The 19,846-nt window shown below is 43.7% G+C and overlaps 1 protein-coding gene across 1 annotated transcript; it reads right to left on the reverse strand.

The window, feature by feature from the left end:
* Positions 1–1,283: 1,283 nt before the first annotated feature.
* Positions 1,284–9,100, reverse strand: LOC100498386. Its single transcript, XM_002942251.4, has 11 exons — positions 8,906–9,100; positions 8,303–8,422; positions 8,006–8,203; positions 7,040–7,134; positions 6,787–6,897; positions 5,755–5,787; positions 5,240–5,348; positions 4,683–4,725; positions 3,574–3,699; positions 2,999–3,024; positions 1,284–1,475 (listed from the first exon to the last, which is right to left on the reverse strand). Exons 1-11 carry the CDS (start codon positions 8,964–8,966, stop codon positions 1,408–1,410), a joined length of 990 nt encoding a protein of 329 aa, XP_002942297.4. The 5' UTR covers positions 8,967–9,100; the 3' UTR covers positions 1,284–1,407.
* Between the last annotated feature and the right edge of the window lie 10,746 nt (positions 9,101–19,846).

Genomic DNA, 19,846 nt, shown 5'->3' on the forward strand with positions numbered 1-19,846 from the left:
CAGGACTGGGCAAGATAATGTTTTAGTGCCCCAGAAGGTAACAGCTGAGCTTTTTCTTAAAGAGAGTGGGTGAGTTTTCCCTACGGAGGGATTCAGGGATAGAGTTCCAGAGGGAAGGAGCAGCGAGATAGAAAGGGTTAAGACGAGAGAGCGCAGTGGGTGTGGATGGTGTAAAAAGATGGAGGCTCTGAGAGGAGCGGAGGAGACGACCAGGAACATGCAGGGAGACCAGTGAGGGAATGTAGTGAGGAGCATCATACTGAAGCAGATGTCATGGGCCATAAGCCTGTTATGAATGGTGGGCATGTTGTTTAGGGCTTGGAAATGCTGTAATGGAGCATTTCAGGGCATGGAGGTTCTGGGATTGTCTAATAGAATATATAATGGAATATATATAATGTACTGTATCCCTAAGGATGGGGGCAGCATTGAGCCAGGGTAATGCAGGCCAGCTGGGATTCTTATTGGAGGATTATTTTGCACTTTAATTGAGTCACAGGACCTGAAGGGCAGAGAACGGGTATAAATAAGCCATATTGCTTTAACAAAATGGAAGCGGAACAGTGTGGGTTCTGTTGCAGTACTGGGAAGGGCAGAAGGGTGGTTGGTTGATAACTAGATAGGGATATAGGGTCCAAAGTGAGTGGACAGGACCAAGTACAGCCCAACTTCTCAAAGAGGAATATTATATCCACAGCACATGATGTCGGGGTTTCCTTTATTTAAGTATTGATATCTATGCACATTATTGGGATAGAAATGATGGTATAAATGTGGATATGTTATGCAAAAGCCATCCACCATCCCTACTTAGCCCCCCATCTCCTCTGCCAGCCCTCCTGTAGTAGCCCTCCTTCCCTGGCATGACAACCTGGGCCCCATATCAAAAACATTTTAGGGCCCCCCCTTAGCTTTGATGATACAATATTCATATTCTTTTTTATAAACACATACTGGAACTACTTACTGCTCATCATTGGGCCCCCTGTACATCATGGGACCCCAAGCAGTTGCATAGCTATAGGGCCTTTATAGTTATACCCCAGCCCTCTTTGAACTGCCCCACGCTGCCACTTCTCTGCTGTCCTTCATCAGCCCTCCCTGAACCTCCATCAGCCCTACCAGCCTATTCCAAAGCTGTACTTCATCATCCCTACTCACTTGGCCATTGCCCCATCAGACAGAAGCAAAGACAAATAGGACTGGGAAGTCATCACTAGGGAAAATATAGTAGGGGTCAATCTTGAAAAAATATGGTTTGGAATAATGGGCAGGACCAATAGTAAGAGTCAAACAATTTATTATATAAACACTACTATACACATACAAAATATACACATTGTACAGATAAGCCCCCTACTGGTAGCACACCATTAGCGTAGATCTGAATGAGTTTCTACAGCCGTGTTAGTATTTGCCGAGGGTCCGCAGCATCATCCTTTCTACGCCAGTCATCTGATAGCCATTCTTGTTAGCTGCAGAGGATAGCCATATTATTTGTTCCATAGAAACATATATTAATGCATAAGGGATAATGTACCCCCTACTGTAAATGATAAGGATATTAGCAGTCACTGAGGGGTTCTGCGCCCATATAAAGGCACAAGGCTGCAGGCTGAGTTATACAGGGAACTCTGAGTATCACTCATGTATTATAAGGGATAATGTACCCCCTACTGTAAATGATAAGGATATTAGCAGTCACTGAGGGGTTCTGTGCCCATATAAAGGCACAAGGCTGCAGGCTGAGTTATACAGGGAACTCTGAGTATCACTCATGTATTATAAGGGATAATGTACCCCCTACTGTAAATGATAAGGATATTAGCAGTCACTGAGGGGTTCTGTGCCCATATAAAGGCACAAGGCTGCAGGCTGAGTTATACAGGGAACTCTGAGTATCACTCATGTATTATAAGGGATAATGTACCCCCTACTGTAAATGATAAGGATATTAGCAGTCACTGAGGGGTTCTGTGCCCATATAAAGGCACAAGGCTGCAGGCTGAGTTATACAGGGAACTCTGAGTATCACTCATGTATTATAAGGGGTAATGTATCCCCTACTGTAAATGATAAGGATATTAGCAGTCACTGAGGGGTTCTGTGCCCATATAAAGGCACAAGGCTGCAGGCTGAGTTATACAGGGAACTCTGAGTATCACTCATGTATTATAAGGGATAATGTACCCCCTACTGTAAATGATAAGGATATTAGCAGTCACTGAGGGGCTCTGTGCCCCCCATATAAAGGCACAAGGCTGCAGGCTGAGTTATACAGGGAACTCTGAGTATCACTCATGTATTATAGGGGATAATGTACCCCCTACTGTAAATAATAAGGATATTAGCAGTCACTGAGGGGTTCTGTGCCCATATAAAGGCACAAGGCTGCAGGCTGAGTTATACAGGGAACTCTGAGTATCACTCCTGTATTATAAGGGATAATGTACCCCCTACTGTAAATGATAAGGATATTAGCAGTCACTGAGGGGTTCTGTGCCCATATAAAGGCACAAGGCTGCAGGCTGAGTTATACAGGGAACTCTGAGTATCACTCATGTATTATAAGGGATAATGTACCCCCTACTGTAAATGATAAGGATATTAGCAGTCACTGAGGGGTTCTGTGCCCATATAAAGGCACAAGGCTGCAGGCTGAGTTATACAGGGAACTCTGAGTATCACTCATGTATTATAAGGGATAATGTACCCCCTACTGTAAATGATAAGGATATTAGCAGTCACTGAGGGGCTCTGTGCCCCCCATATAAAGGCACAAGGCTGCAGGCTGAGTTATACAGGGAACTCTGAGTATCACTCATGTATTATAGGGGATAATGTACCCCCTACTGTAAATGATAAGGATATTAGCAGTCACTGAGGGGTACCATTAATGAGGATATATTTGACAGGTTATTCATGAGTCTTGGGTATGTAACTGACATATACAGTAATTCATGTCTTTCCTACATGCACCCTACTCAAGGCTTCTTACCGTAATACATTCCACTGTAACCCCACCTGTTAGAATGAAAGGAACAAATATTATTCCCAGAACAAGGAAGGCAAGGTTGTACTATACTACAGAAACCCAGTTGCTATCGCTTACTAGCAGTTGTTGCACCAACTATTACTTCCCAATGACGTTCTGTAATTCTGATTATGGGTGCATTCGTTGCTGCTGGGTGCCCAGTACCTCAGTTATTAGTGAGGGGGATTCTAGCACCTCTTGGGGGTCATTTCTCATTGGGCTCCTGTAGCTGCTTTTAGAAGTATAATAATACTGGGTTTGAGTGGCCCCTTATTGGCGGAGGATGTCCCAGGGGATGTCACATGGGGCTAGCCATATTATTTATTTCCCAGGGTGCCACAGCCATGTGACCTGTGCTCTGATTAACTTCACTCACACTTTACTGCTGCGCTGTAAAATGGAGTGATATCCCCCCCCTCCCCCCCAGCAGCTGATCAGCAGAACAATGGGAAGGGAGCAAGATAGCAGCTCCCAGCATATATCAGAATAGCACTCAATAAAAGAAATTCAAGTCCGGCTTGGGACCAATCTGTACGTACCAGTCCCAGCATCCATTGGGGTTAGACATGTTGGACTTGGCTTGGGGGTACAAGATAATGAAGTTATTCAGATCCGCCACTTGGTTGTAACCAGCGTTTTTGGCAAATCGGTCCCCAACCTTCTCTCTGAAAAGCAGAACAGCCAAAATGATTTCATTCTCAGCAGAAAGGCTCTCTGGTATAAAAAAAATATTATTCTAAAAATATTACATTCATTGTAAAATGAACAGGGTGGGACTGGCCTGTCGGCCAATCGGAGGATGTCCCGGGGAATGTCATATGGGGCTAGCCATGTTCTTCATTTCCCAGGGTGCCACAGCCATGTGACCTGTGCTCTGATAAACTTCAGTCACACTTTACTGCTGCGCTGCAAGTTGGAGTGATATCCCCCCCCTCACCCCCAGCAGCCGATCAGCAGAACAATGGGAAGGGAGCAAGATAGCAGCTCCCAGTAGGTATCAGAATAGCACTCAATAGTAAGAAATCCAAGTCCGACTTGGGACTCCTCCAGTTACATGGGAGTAGGAGAAACAATAGGTTAGCTGAAAGCAGTTCTAATGTGTAGCGCTGGCTCCTTCTGAAAGCTCAGACTCAGTCACACTTTACTGCTGCGCTGCAAGCTGGAGTGATATCCCCCCCCCTCCCCAGCAGCCGATCAGCAGAACAATGGGAAGGGAGCAAGATAGCAGCTCCCAGTAGGTATCAGAATAGCACTCAATAGTAAGAAATCCAAGTCCGGCTTGGGACTCCTCCAGTTACATGGAGAAACAATAGCTTGTTTGAATAGCTGCTTGAAAGCAGTTCTAATGTGTAGTGCTCTTTCTGAAAGCTCAAAAACTAAAAATAAATTGATTTATTGATGTTCCAGGAGTTAGAACCTTACATACTCCAAGGTCCTCAGCAGGCCATGTAAAGTATCTGACAAAGGAAACCAAGGGCTATAGGCCAGCATATGGATAGGATACTATTAGTCACAGTTCCACTGCCAACAGAGAGTAACAAAATAGACAAAGAACACCATTAGTAATGTTCATCAAAATGGCAGTTCAAGCCTGACTTATAGATAAAGGATAATAACCCCACCCTAAATGAAAGACACAGTGACCTACCTTCCTTGGAGACATCCATGAAATACAATGTGAAGTTTGCACTCTGTAACAGCAACAGGGAAGAACTGAGTCAGAAATATTAAGTTCAACTAATAGAGAAGCAAGAAGAGACAATCATCTCAATGGCCAATGGGCATGGAATATTATCAACAGGGGCATTTTTGTTCAACCACATTACTATGTGACATAGGAGGGCCATAGAATGTGCTTATTATAGCAAGAACATTACATAGAAACCTATATCACACTGAGGGTTAATCTATAAGTTCACACAGTATTTTTGTTTTTTTTTTGAACCAGTTCTCAATAAAGTAAACACTATCAATGTGGCATATAGAAAACGCCCTCTAGTGATCACTGAGGGGTATAGCAACTGTGAGCCTATGATTAAGTGCATGAAACGCACTAGGCTATGTTTCTAGGGGGTTAGTTCTGTTTTTAATGGATTGAAATAAAATAGTTATACTTCTAAGTGGCGTATTTGTGAGTTTGTTCTTGCTAATACAATGCCAGTTCAATGCCATTTCTATTTTGCTCGCCCATATCTGCTCACTTACTTGCCCCAGACTGGCAGGAAGAAGGCACATATACATATCCAGCTGTGTCTATCCCATAGGTGGAAGGAGCGGCCCAGTTGAAATATTCCTTCTGATCATATAGGATTAACTGCGTACAAAGAAGAAAACAGAAATCAGTAACTAATAGCAAACACTGAAATCTAAAGGCTCTATAAATACTGTGCACTAAATTAGAGTGAGAAGGTGTAACAGTAAAGGTGGCCATACACGGGGCGATTTTAGTTGGCTATATCAGTCCCTTAGACCAATTCAGCAGCTTATCTGCCCATGTATGGGCATGAATGATAGGCCTGCCCTGCCTGAAATTGGCCAGATCTCGATTGGGCAGGTTGGATTTTTCCGGCAGATCGGGGACCGTATCGGCTCATTGATGCAGTCCCTTAACCTATAATTAGCCCAATATCGCCCACCCATAGGTGGGGATATTGGGAGAAGATCCGCACACTTGGTGACTGTGTATGACCACCTTAAGTCAGTGCCAGCCATAATATTACCTGCCCAGTGAGTGATGCCGAGCTGCTTGGCTTCTGTAAGTAAGGAAAATAAGTTGTTTTATTAGTGAGTTATAGCTCTGTACAGGCTATGAGCAAACTTAGGGGGCTGTTCCTGCTGAATTGTGCTTAGTACAGGGGAATCCCTATGTGCCATAGTTTTATGTTATCTCTCTGTACAGGCTATGAGCAAACTTAGGGGGCTGTTCCTGCTGAATTGTGCTTAGTACAGGAGAATCCCTATGTTGCCATAGTTTTATGGTATCTCTCTGTACAGGCTATGAGCAAACTTAGGGGGCTGTTCCTGCTGAATTGTGCTTAGTACAGGGGAATCCCTATGTGCCATAGTTTTATGGTATCTCTCTGTACAGGCTATGAGCAAACTAAGGGGGCTGTTCCTGCTGATTTGTGCTTAGTACAGGGGAATCCCTATGCTGCCATAGTTTTATGGTATCTCTCTGTACAGGCTATGAGCAAACTTAGGGGGCTGTTCCTGCTGATTGTGCTTAGTACAGGGGAATCCTATGCTGCCATAGTTTTATGGGATCTCTCTGTACAGGCTATGAGCAAACTTAGGGGGCTGTTCCTGCTGAATTGTGCTTAGTACAGGGGAATCCCTATGCTGCCATAGTTTTATGGTATCTCTCTGTACAGGCTATGAGCAAACTTAGGGGGCTGTTCCTGCTGAATTGTGCTTAGTACAGGGGAATCCCTATGCTGCCATAGTTTTATGGGATCTCTCTGTACAGGCTATGAGCAAACTTAGGGGGCTGTTCCTGCTGAATTGTGCTTAGTACAGGGGAATCCCTATGCTGCCATAGTTTTATGGTATCTCTCTGTACAGGCTATGAGCAAACTTAGGGGGCTGTTCCTGCTGAATTGTGCTTAGTACAGGGGAATCCCTATGCTGCCATAGTTTTATGGTATCTCTCTGTACAGGCTATGAGCAAACTAAGGATGCTGAATAATATTTACACTTTATTCCAAATACCCTGTAACAGACACATTGGGTATGTAAGTAGAATTTATAATTACCTGGAGATTTCCGTAGATGTGGTTCAGGGCTTCATAAGCACCATTGTAATCACAGTTGTTGACGTAATCTAGATTGGTTAAGCCGCAGGAGCCGCCATAGCTGTCAGTTGGCTAAATAAACAAATCAGTAATATAAATTAGCTATTGATAGTCAGATTTCCTGTGTCCTAATCACTTATCAGGACACCTAGTGGCCACAATCAGCTATTGCAGTTCTACTTTACCCTGAAAGCAATGCAGTGCCAGTACCCACCATGCCATGCTGTGCCGGGATGTCATAGACTGTTTTGATGGCTCCAGGACTGGTTATAAAGGCCTTGTAATACTCTTCCAGCTTCTTTACCACCCCTGCAGATTGAAATACAATTCAATAGTTAAAAATCCTTATTGTTATACAGGTAGGGGATCGCTTATCCGGAAACCCGTTATCCAGAAAGCTCCAAATTACGGAAAGCCCGTCTCCCATAGACTCCGTTTTAATCAAATAATTCAGTAATATAAAACTGATTTCCTTTTTCTCTGTAATAATAAAACAGTACCTGTACTTGATCCCAACTAAGATATAATTACCCCTTATTGGGGCAGAACAGCCCTATTGGGTTTATTTCATGGTTAAATGATTCCCTTTTCTCTGTAATAATAAAACAGTACCTGTACTTGATCCCAACTAAGATATAATTACCCCTTATTGGGGGCAGAACAGCCCTATTGGGTTTATTTAATGGTTAAATGATTCCCTTTTCTCTGTAATAATAAAACAGTACCTGTACTTGATCCCAACTAAGATATAATTACCCCTTATTGGGGCAGAACAGCCCTATTGGGTTTATTTAATGGTTAAATGATTCCCTTTTCTCTGTAATAATAAAACAGTACCTGTACTTGATCCCAACTAAGATATAATTACCCCTTATTGGGGGCAGAACAGCCCTATTGGGTTTAATTAATGTTTTATTGATTTTTTAGTAGACTTAATGTATGGAGATCCAAATTACGGATAACGGGTCCTATACCTGTACCAATATTGTGGGGCTGGGCAATAAGGGAATAACTGATAATAATTGATTCAAGGGGCTCAGTGATTACCAATTCCCCCCAGATTTGGCCATGTGTCTCTGCATACACCCCAAGACCCACAACTATCCAGCCTTGCCCCAATCTGTCTTGAATACCCCAACCCCAGTGTAAGCCCCTTAAGAGACATCATCGGAGCACTCACCTGGGACAACCACTGTGTCTTTGGAGCCGGAGAAGATGAAGACCTTCTGGCCTGCGAGGTTGGACACGGGATCGAGGAGCATGGAGGTGGCGTAACTCTTGGTTTTACTGATCAGGGTGTTGACGTTAATGCTAGTAGGCAATTTCATGCAAGCATTGGTGGCGGTGAGCATGCTTCCCTGGGCGCAGTAAAAAGGACCTGCAACCGAGTCAACCAGTTGGAAGAGTTTGTAAAGGGCGAAGTCTATCTTATACACAGTTTAAAGGGGGGTAATATAGCATATATATTGTCCTGTACCTCCAGCAAAAAACGCAGCTCCCACCATCTTCTTAGACTGGGCAAGGTGGTACTGGTTGGCCATGTAAGCGCCAGCAGACAAGCCGGACACACTAAGATCAGCTTCTAGGTTATAAGAACCTGCAGAGAGAGAGAGGAGGTAGTATCTTAGGCATAGTCCAATGTCAATGGAACCCCTACTCATGGCCAGTTAAGCCAGTTACACCCCAAGCCTCCATATTTTTTGAGGTCCATGATCTGGAACATCTAGAACTATGCTTAACTCATGGATTAATCATGTTTCAGCCAGGTTTGCAAGCCACATTGCTACATAAAGCAGCTTGTTTGTGGCTACCAATAGATGATTCTCCATTGAGAAACCTATCATTGTGTTTGAATATATAACAATTGCTCTTTTTTGGGGAGGCTAAGCCTCCGTAAGGCTTCATTATTCACTACCTATGGAAAGGGAGAGGGAAATTAAATGAGATGGTTAGATGAGTAGCTAGAGGTCTCTGCATCGATGGTTTTCCTGTAGGCCCCCATCATCCCAGGCAGCCTGGTACTGCCTGTATACTAGAGAAATAATAAATAATAATAAATAATTAGTGCCCATTTCCTTACTTAGCTTTACTTGGCCATGGCACCAGCCAATCAGAGCGAAGAGTAGAAACCAGACCTTCATCGTTACAGGGAGAGCGACGTTACCAAGAGATGGAGCTTTGGAGAAGCTGGGAATGCTGAGGCTGAGAGGAGGCTTGGGTTTATATACACACAACACCTTGGCTGACCTGCAAGCAGGTGCTCGGGGAACCGTGAGAAAACTGACAGTTGAGCAGCTGTCACTGGGTGCAGAATCTGTGCTGATGATCTGCATTGAGCAAACAGAGAAGGGAGCCGAGTATAGGAATCAGCGCTACAGAATAAACACCGCGATAGGTCCAATCTTGTTTTTCACCGGTGCCATGATTCTTGGAAAACCAGAGATCTAATACTGTACTGTTGGTATTTTCCTATCCGACCTACAGCACATCGGCGGGCTGCTTTAATGTTAGGAATAAGCACAGCCATTAGTTTAGAGAAGGTCTATATATCAGCCCCTGCCCCAGTGAGCTTACAATCTAAGGTCCCTATCCCATTCCCATCAGTCCCTGCCCCAGTGAGCTTACAATCTAAGGTCCCTATCCCATTCCCATCAGTCCCTGCCCCAGTGAGCTTACAATCTAAGGTCCCTATCCCATTCCCATCAGTCCCTGCCCCAGTGAGCTTAGAATCTAAGGTCCCTATCACATTCCCATCAGTCCCTGCCCCAGTGAGCTTAGAATCTAAGGTCCCTATCACATTCCCATCAGTCCCCTGCCCCAGTGAGCTTAGAATCTAAGGTCCCTATCACATTCCCATCAGCCCCTGCCCCCAGTGAGCTTACAATCTAAGGTCCCTATCCATTCCCATCAGTCCTGCCCCAGTGAGCTTACAATCTAAGGTCCCTATCCCATTCCCATCAGTCCCTGCCCAGTGAGCTTACAATCTAAGGTCCCTATCACATTCCCATCCCCCTCCCCGTGAGCTACATCTAGGTCCTATCCATTCCCATCAGTCCCTGCCCAGTGAGCTTACAATCTAAGGTCCCTATCACATTCCATCAGTCCCCTGCCCCAGTGAGCTTACAATCTAAGGTCCCTATCACATTCCCATCAGTCCCTGCCCCAGTGAGCTTACAATCTAAGGTCCTATCACATTCCCATCAGTCCCTGCCCCAGTGAGCTTACAATCTAAGGTCCCTATCACATTCCCATCAGTCCCTGCCCCAGTGAGCTTACAATCTAAGGTCCCTATCACATTCCCATCAGTCCCTGCCCCAGTGAGCTTACAATCTAAGGTCCCTATCACATTCCCATCAGTCCCTGCCCCAGTGAGCTTACAATCTAAGGTCCCTATCCCATTCCCATCAGTCCCTGCCCCAGTGAGCTTACAATCTAAGGTCCCTATCCCATTCCCATCAGTCCCTGCCCCAGTGAGCTTACAATCTAAGGTCCCTATCCCATTCCCATCAGTCCCTGCCCCAGTGAGCTTACAATCTAAGGTCCCTATCACTTTCCCATCAGTCCCTGCCCCAGTGAGCTTACAATCTAAGGCCCCTATCCCATGCCCATCAGTCCCTGCCCCAGTGAGCTTACAATCTAAGGCCCCTATCCCATTCCCATCAGTCCCTGCCCCAGTGAGCTTACAATCTAAGGTCCCTATCACATTCCCATCAGTCCCTGCCCCAGTGAGCTTACAATCTAAGGTCCCTATCCCATTCCCATCAGTCCCTGCCCCAGTGAGCTTACAATCTAAGGTCCCTATCACATTCCCATCAGCCCCTGCCCCAGTGGAATTTACAATCTAAGGTCCCTATCACATTCCCATCAGTCCCTGCCCCAGTGAGCTTACAATCTAAGGTCCCTATCACATTCCCATCAGTCCCTGCCCCAGTGAGCTTACAATCTAAGGTCCCTATCACATTCCCATCAGTCCCTGCCCCAGTGAGCTTACAATCTAAGGTCCCTATCCCATTCCCATCAGTCCCTGCCCCAATGAGCTTACAATCTAAGGTCCCTATCACATTCCCATCAGTCCCTGCCCCAGTGGAGATTACAATCTAAGCCCCATCACATTCCCCAGTTTTATGAGGAGCAAATTATTCTGCCTGTGTTATTGGGGTGTGGAAGGAATTCCATGCAGACAATACAGTACAGAGAGTGCCCTGGTCAGAATCAGGACCCCTGCAGTGCTAACCAGTGAGCCACCATGTCTAGCCTGTTCTTCTGCTGTACATCTGGTGGGCTGAACCTACCCACTGTCAGAGGGATGTTTTGATCAATGACCTGGGTCTGACTGGCCAAGGTATCCAAAAATCTTCCCTAATTTACCAGAAACAGATATTTAACAGGCCTCTGTTCACTATTGTCTGGAAGTATCCATGTGTAAAGGTCTCACAACCTGGGATGCCCGGCTCTAAGCCCCGGCTGATAAGCGCCATGCCATGTGGGGGAGGGGAAGCCCACATGGGGGTAACTTAGAGTTCACATCAGGACCCATCATAGGTGATGTAGAGGTCCCACCATAACCCAAACTCACACACATTTATCCCTAGAACCCATACCAGTTTTTCCAGCAATACCAAAAACTGGGTATTGGTTTCAAATGAGTCCAAACATGACTGGCTTTGGGTACTCAGTTTGTCAGGTAGGAATATCTGGGAAGGGGCAGGTCACACAGTAGTCATGTTTGGTCTGTATGGGACCGGGGGGATCATATAAAATTGATGAATTTAATTTCATCTTTCTATTATGTTCCCACAAGGAGTTATGGGCATGATATTATTGGTCCAGTCCATACACTCAGGAGGTCATAAAACTCACACTGTGTCCTGCTAATGGCGACACCCCTTGCATTCCTGAGGGAGGGGGAGTGTCCAGTCACCTGATACCCTGCAAACTGGGATAAATAGTCAGCTCTTCTGGCTACACTTGGATTTACTTTGGAGGACCAACTTCGATTGGAGGTTTCCCCTTGCCTCCAGGACTAGAAGGACTCTGCTTGGTACAGTATAGGACTTTTTATTTTTTAAAAACTGTACTTCTTTTACCGTATGTCCTTTTTGTAACATATTGTTGCACATATGCACTGTTATAGCTTTTGTAATATTAAATATAACATTTAACAAGTTTTGTCTTTGACGCTCTAAAGCGAACTTAACCTCTGAGGGTGTAACTGTGTGCTTTAGCCCTCTGCCTGCTGTGTGCTGATTAACCCTTTGACTGCTGGTAGGAAGAGTGTGTGTGTTAGTCCCTTACATTAACCCTTTTACTACTAGAGTGCTTTGCATCTCTCATCGCCAGTGTAAGAAGTATAAGAGTGGTGGGAGCAAGTTTTGTTAGTGTTGGTTGGTCTTTGGGGTGCTATGAGTTTAGTCTAACCCAGGGGTGGCCAATACGTTGATCGATCCCCCGAGGACTCCTGGTGGACCGCGATCAAGTCAGGGATGCGGAAGCGCACGCACGCGTCGGTCTGGTCGATCGCGACCGGACCGAGTCTGGCCACCCCTGGTCTAACCTGTGTGCAAGGTGTGTGAGACTGAGCGAGTGACCCTCTACACAGTCATGCCTAAAGTCACGTGCATCTAAAGTGGCGTAATCGTGACAAATTGGTGGCAGCGGTGGGATCTTTTTATTTAGAGCATTAGTGCTTGGATTAAGTAATTAAACTTGCACTAAAGACGGTGAATCCTTGTGAGGAGGAAACTGTCTTCAAGGACAAACTCAGTACAGACTATTTTTTAAGACATACGTGGTGCAAACAGTTTCCCTTCCCTCCTTGTTTTTCTTTTCTATCTTTTATTCTGGTAAAGTGTTGCAAGATGGCAAACCAAGGAGACCCTCATCAACCTCTGTGAGCAAAGAGGCATTGATGCAGCCCACAAATCGAAGGAGATGTGGATTTGTGTCTTGGTGGAACAGGAGCAGCAGAACTACACATCTGAGTCAGGTGACTATGCTACTCAGTGTTGGTTGGTCTTTGGGGTGCTGTGAGGTTAGTCTGACCTGTGTGCCAGGTGTGTGAGACTGAGCAAGTGACCCTGTAGACAGCCATGCCTAAAGTCATGTGGGTCTGAAGTGGCGTAATCATTACAGGTACTGTGGCGCTCTGTGGCTAGGGGGTAAACTACTTCTTATTATACACAAATTTCAATGAGAATGTGAACAAGAGAGGGCCTGAACAGAAAGATAAGGACTAAAACAGGGGTGGGCAAACTACAGCCCGTTAGCCCTTTCAATCCAGCCTGCCGTCTCCGGCCCCCTTAAAAGAATGACGGGCCCTGATTGGGTGCACACAACGTCAGCACGCACAGGGCACAACCATATAAAAGAATGCACTGGGGAGCCGGGGAACAGAAGGACGGGACGGAGGAAGCAGCGGGTTGCTGGAGGAGGGAGCCACAGGTCATGGAGGATGCTGGGGGGGAGCTGGTGGGAGGATTTTGAGGAGAAGCTGGAAGATGCTGGGGGTGGAGCTGCAGGATGCTGGGGTGGAGCTGCAGGATGCTGGGGGTGGAGCTGCAGGATGCTGGGGTGGGGAACTGCAGGATACTTGGGTGGGGAACTTCAAGATGCTGGGTAGTGGAGCTGCAGGATGCTGGAAAGTGGAGCTGGGGGATGCTGGGGGGGAGCTGAGAGGCCCCATGATTTCTGATGGCAGTCCCGGGCATAACGCTGTCCCGGCCTGGTCCGGGCCCGTCTGTTAGTCAATGTGGCCCCTGAGCCAAAAAGTTTGCCCACCCCTGGACTAAAAGATAACAATACAGTTATAGCCTCACAAATAGTTTTTTGGGTGCTGGGCTCAGTGGCCCCCATTTAAAAGCTGGAAAAGAATTTAATACCTATATGCACATTAAAATGGAGCATTTGGAATTTGCTATGAATGGACCATTCTATGACATTCTAATACAACTTCAATAATACGCCCCCAGTCGGCCTCCATACACTAGCCTCTAATTCCAGCAGTGCATTGGAAGTAGGGATGCACCCGAATCCCGGATTTGGTTTTGGCCAAATCTGTGGTCCCGGCCGAACCGGGATTAGAATTCGGAAGGGGTTAAATGCTAATTAGAATTCGGAAGGGGTTAAATGGGCAGTTAAAAAAACTTTTTTAACCCCTTCCGATCAGCATGTGCTACTTAGGATTTGGTTCTGGATTCGGCCAAATCCTGCTGGGCATGTTTGGGGTTCGGCCGAACCCAAAAAAGTGGGTTCGGTGCCTCCCTAATTGGAAGTGCACTTTCAATCAATCAATCAGGACATGTAAAAGGGGGTGGGGCTAATAGAGCTCAGTGCATCCCTAATTGGAAGTGCACTTTCAATCAATCAATCAGGACATGTAAAGGGGGTGGGGCTAATAGAGCTCAGTGCATCCCTAATTGGAAGTGCACTTTCAATCAATCAATCAGGACATGTAAAAGGGGTGGGGCTAATAGAGCTCAGACCATAGGGGGCATTACAATGTGCAGGGTAAGGTGCAAACGGGGTCATTTTGTGCCCTTAGTGTTCTTGAACATCTGCCCGGGGTCTGTATAAATGACCCCCATAGAGGTATCGTCCTTACTAATGTCAGTAAATGTCATTTCTACTAAACGTTGCCCCTTTCTGCTACATTGTTTTGGAAGTCAGAACCAACAGGGCAGAAATAGAATCAGCATAGAAACAAGTTTAATTGTGGGAACGGCTCCAATGAGCCTCGTTGGCAATGAGACCGTGCCGAGTGGGAGCCATACTTACATAATATGTTGTTGTGAGCTGGCCTTCATAGGCAGATATATTATATACACAGAGATAAATACATGTTTACACTTCCTAATACATTGCTGGACTTCCCTCCCCCCTTCTTAGCAAATAAGAGACTTTGAAGAGTAAATATTTCCCTATAGTCAACATTAAATGATAGCTAAAATACAGCATTCAGAACTAAAGGACTTAGAAATGCTGAAAATGATGTTTGGGGCTTCTGTTTCAGCCCAAGCCCTTTAGCAGGAAGATCTGTGCCTCCAAAAATGCCCAAGAAAAAAAAAATGCCCCAGAATAAAAAAAAATGCCCCAGTAGCCCCCCAGCCATATTCTTCGTCTGTTACTGAGCTTAGGGGCCCACTCAAATGATGCTGTATATATATATAACATATATAATATAACATTCACAATATAAGTGATGAATTCAGATACATGTCAGCATAGAAATCAGTGCAGTCTGCATCGGAATTATTATTATTTATTTATAAAGCGCCAACATATCCCGCAGCGCTGTACAATAAGTGGGTTTCATACACTGGACATACAGAGTAACATATAAAGCAATCAATAACCGATACAGGAGGGGAAGGGAGCCCTGCCCAAAAGAGCTTACACTCTACAAGGATTAACATATAAAGCAATCAGTAACCGATACAGGAGGTGAAGAGAGCCCTGCCCAAAAGAGCTTACAATCTACAAGGAGTAACATATAAAGCAATCAGTAACCGATACAGGAGGTGAAGAGAGCCCTGCCCAAAAGAGCTTACAATCTACAAGGAGTAACATATAAAGCAATCAATAACCGATACAAGAGGTGAAGAGAGTCCTGCCCAAAAGAGCTTACAATCTACAAGGAGTAACATATAAAGCAATCAATAACCGATACAAGAGGTGAAGAGAGCCCTGCCCAAAAGAGCTTACACTCTACAAGGAGTAACATATAAAGCAATCAATAACCGATACAAGAGGTGAAGAGAGTCCTGCCCAAAAGAGCTTACAATCTACAAGGAGTAACATATAAAGCAATCAATAACCGATACAAGAGGTGAAGAGAGTCCTGCCCAAAAGAGCTTACAATCTACAAGGAGTAACATATAAAGCAATCAATAACCGATACAAGAGGTGAAGAGAGTCCTGCCCAAAAGAGCTTACAATCTACAAGGAGTAACATATAAAGCAATCAATAATCGATACAAGAGGTGAAGAGAGCCCTGCCCAAAAGAGCTTACACTCTACATTTATTAATTTTATAACCAGGTCTGTAGCATCAGCTTCTATGGCAGATGAACCTCTTTTGCTACTTGATGATTAGCAACTTTCAATTGGTCTCCATGTTTTGTAGCTTGTCAATGTTATATCTTCTTTCAAATGGGGGTCACTGACCCCCGGCAGCCGATAACTATTATGTGAGGCTACAGTTTTATTCCTTATCTTTCTATTCAGCCCCTCTTCTAGTCTTTTATTCACACCATTGCCCGGTTGCTATGGTAAATTGAACCCTAGCAACCAGGCATCTGCTCAATTTCCAAACTAGAGAAAGCTGTTGTGGACAAAAAGCTCATTAAGTCAGTATTCGGCACCAGCCCTGCAGCCTTGGGGGGGTTCTTTACTCATTGGTGCCCAAGTTTGTTCCCGCAAAAACTCTGTAGCATTCTAGGTGGCACTAATGTGGCGAATCCATTGGCAGTAAAATGCCAAAATGCCTTTCCTTCTCCTTTAAGACGCTGCATGGTATGTGCACAGTTGGCCGGTTGGATTATCACCAGCTACAGAAATATATACATACAGCGAGTATTATCTTGTTGATTGGCCTTGGCCTTGTTTGCCAGGTAAATAAGAGGTTAATTGTAGCTCCTATTGGGCTTAATATCTCAAAGTCACATGGTTGGTACAGATGCAAAGGATCCCATTTTATATGCTGGCATTTATACCACCCCTAAAAATGAATTTCTTGTGCCCCCCCTAGCTTTCCAAAATAGATATTTAAACCCCCTAAGTGAGACTTGAGGATCCAAACGCACTGGGTTTACCACAACCTTTATAGGTCTTTTGGCACAACCTTTAGTCATAACTAACCAGACGAGTAACCAGTAAGATCACTGCAGAAAATGAATTATGACATTAATTATAACATTAACCACAGACATGCCAATAAATTCACTGCAGAAATAGCCCTAACACCAGACAAGTAAGATTACTGTAGCAATGGATTATTCCTAGTTAATCCTAGGCCAGTAAGATCACTGCAGAACATTAATTATGACATTAATTATAACATTAACCACAGACATGCCAATAAGTTCACTGCAGAAATAGACCTAACCCCAGACAAGTAAGATTACTGTAGCAATGGATTATTCCTAGTTAATCCTAGGCCAGTAAGATCACTGCAGAACATTAATTATGACATTAATAATAACATTAACCACAGACATGCCAATAAATTCACTGCAGAAATGCACCTAACTCCAGACAAGTAAGATTACTGTAGCAATGGATTATTCCTAGTTAATCCTAGGCCAGTAAGATCACTGCAGACCATTAATTATGACATTAATTATAACATTAACCACAGACATGCCAATAAGTTCACTGCAGAAATAGACCTAACCCCAGACAAGTAAGATTACTGTAGCAATGGATTATTCCTAGTTAATCCTAGGCCAGTAAGATCACTGCAGAACATTAATTATGACATTAATTATAACATTAACCACAGACATGCCAATAAATTCACTGCAGAAATGCACCTAACTCCAGACAAGTAAGATTACTGTAGCAATGGATTATTCCTAGTTAATCCTAGGCCAGTAAGATCACTGCAGAACATTAATTATGACATTAATTATAACATTAACCACAGACATGCCAATAAGTTCACTGCAGAAATGCACCTAACTCCAGACAAGTAAGATTACTGTAGCAATGGATTATTCCTAATTAATCCTAGGCCAGTAAGATCACTGCAGAACATTAATTATGACATTAATTATAACATTAACCACAGACATGCCAATAAGTTCACTGCAGAAATAGACCTAACCCCAGACAAGTAAGATTACTGTAGCAATGGATTATTCCTAGTTAATCCTAGGCCAGTAAGATCACTGCAGAACATTAATTATGACATTAATTATAACATTAACCACAGACATGCCAATAAGTTCACTGCAGAAATAGACCTAACCCCAGACAAGTAAGATTACTGTAGCAATGGATTATTCCTAGTTAATCCTAGGCCAGTAAGATCACTGCAGAACATTAATTATGACATTAATTATAACATTAACCACAGACATGCCAATAAATTCACTGCAGAAATAGACCTAACCCCAGACAAGTAAGATTACTGTAGCAATGGATTATTCCTAGTTAATCCTAGGCCAGTAAGATCACTGCAGAACATTAATTATGACATTAATAATAACATTAACCACAGACATGCCAATAAATTCACTGCAGAAATGCACCTAACTCCAGACAAGTAAGATTACTGTAGCAATGGATTATTCCTAGTTAATCCTAGGCCAGTAAGATCACTGCAGAACATTAATTATGACATTAATTATAACATTAACCACAGACATGCCAATAAGTTCACTGCAGAAATGCACCTAACTCCAGACAAGTAAGATTACTGTAGCAATGGATTATTCCTAATTAATCCTAGGCCAGTAAGATCACTGCAGAAAATGAATTTTGACATTAATTATAACATTAACCACAGACATGCCAATAAATTCACTGCAGAAATGGACCTAACTCCAGACAAGTAAGATTACTGTAGCAATGGATTATTCCTAGTTAATCCTAGGCCAGTAAGATCACTGCAGAAAATGAATTATGACATTAATTATAACATTAACCACAGACATGCCAATAAATTCACTGCAGAAATAGCCCTAACACCAGACAAGTAAGATTACTGTAGCAATGGATTATTCCTAGTAAATCCTAGGCCAGTAAGATCCCCGCAGAACATTAATTATGACATTAATTATAACATTAACCACAGACATGCCAATAAATTCACTGCAGAAATAGACCTAACTCCAGACAAGTAAGATTATTGTAGCAATGGATTATTCCTAATGAGTCCTAGGCCAGTAAGATCACTGCAGAACATTAATTATTACATTAATTATAACATTAACCACAGACATGCCAATAAGTTCACTGCAGAAATAGACCTAACTCCAGACAAGTAAGATTACTGTAGCAATGGATTATTCCTAATTAATCCTGGGCCAGTAAGATCACTGCAGAAAATAAATAAGTAGCGTATTAACTCAAGTATTAACTCAAGACATACTAGTAAGATTGCTGCAGAAGTCTATTAACCCCAGACATGCCAGTATGCTCACTGCAGATAGACTGAACGCATTAATTTACCCACTTTTGTAATATGCTACATACATTTTTCTTTCAGTGCACTTTCTACCTGGAACCCACCTTGGTAAAGTATTAAAGGGTATATAAAGTATCAACAACTAGAGCAGAATCGCAATTGTAAGATAAGACTTTTATTGGGTAATGTAATAATACAGAATATGAATGTGGTAAATTACAAAACAGCAGATGCAAACATAACTGGGTGGTACATATTCAGTGGGGCCCTGGGGCCCAGCAGGAAAAAGCGCAGTCAGTTTATTCAGACAGAAGGGAGGATAGAAGAGAAATGCACTGCAAACTCAGGCATGCATAAAAATTAAAGATGGACGTGTGTTCCACAGTGGGAAGCACGGCCATCTTTCTCTGAATAAGGTCTATATAACTGTGATAGGGGGAGAGAAGAACCAATAGGGAGTCACACAGGCAGCACCCTGCATGTTGGCAGAGGATCAGTGGGGACAGAAGGAATGGATCGATGATAAAAGGGAGGTGGGAGGCAGAAAATGGGGCCCTCCAGGACTAGGGCCCACTGGGATCTTTCCCATAATCTCAGTCCAACCCTTGTTTTTATTTATTTATTTTTTTTCTGTGGTTTTTCAGTTATTTAGCATTTTGTTCAGCAGCTTTCCAGTTAGGAACAGCAGCAGCTATTTGGTTGCTAGGGTCTTGTTTACCCTAGCAACCAGGCAGTGGTACCAGCGGGAGGCTGGAATATGAGTAGGAGAGGGACTGAAAAGAAAGATAAGTATTAAAAAAGTAATAATTGCTTTTTCCTGCAGGGGTCAGTTATCTTTATTTGAAGCTAAGATGGAGTAGAGGAAGGCAAATCATTTGAAAACTATAAAAAATA

Source organism: Xenopus tropicalis, chromosome 3, assembly GCF_000004195.4.
Source record: "Xenopus tropicalis strain Nigerian chromosome 3, UCB_Xtro_10.0, whole genome shotgun sequence".
In the NCBI taxonomy this organism is placed as follows: Eukaryota; Metazoa; Chordata; class Amphibia; order Anura; family Pipidae; genus Xenopus; species Xenopus tropicalis.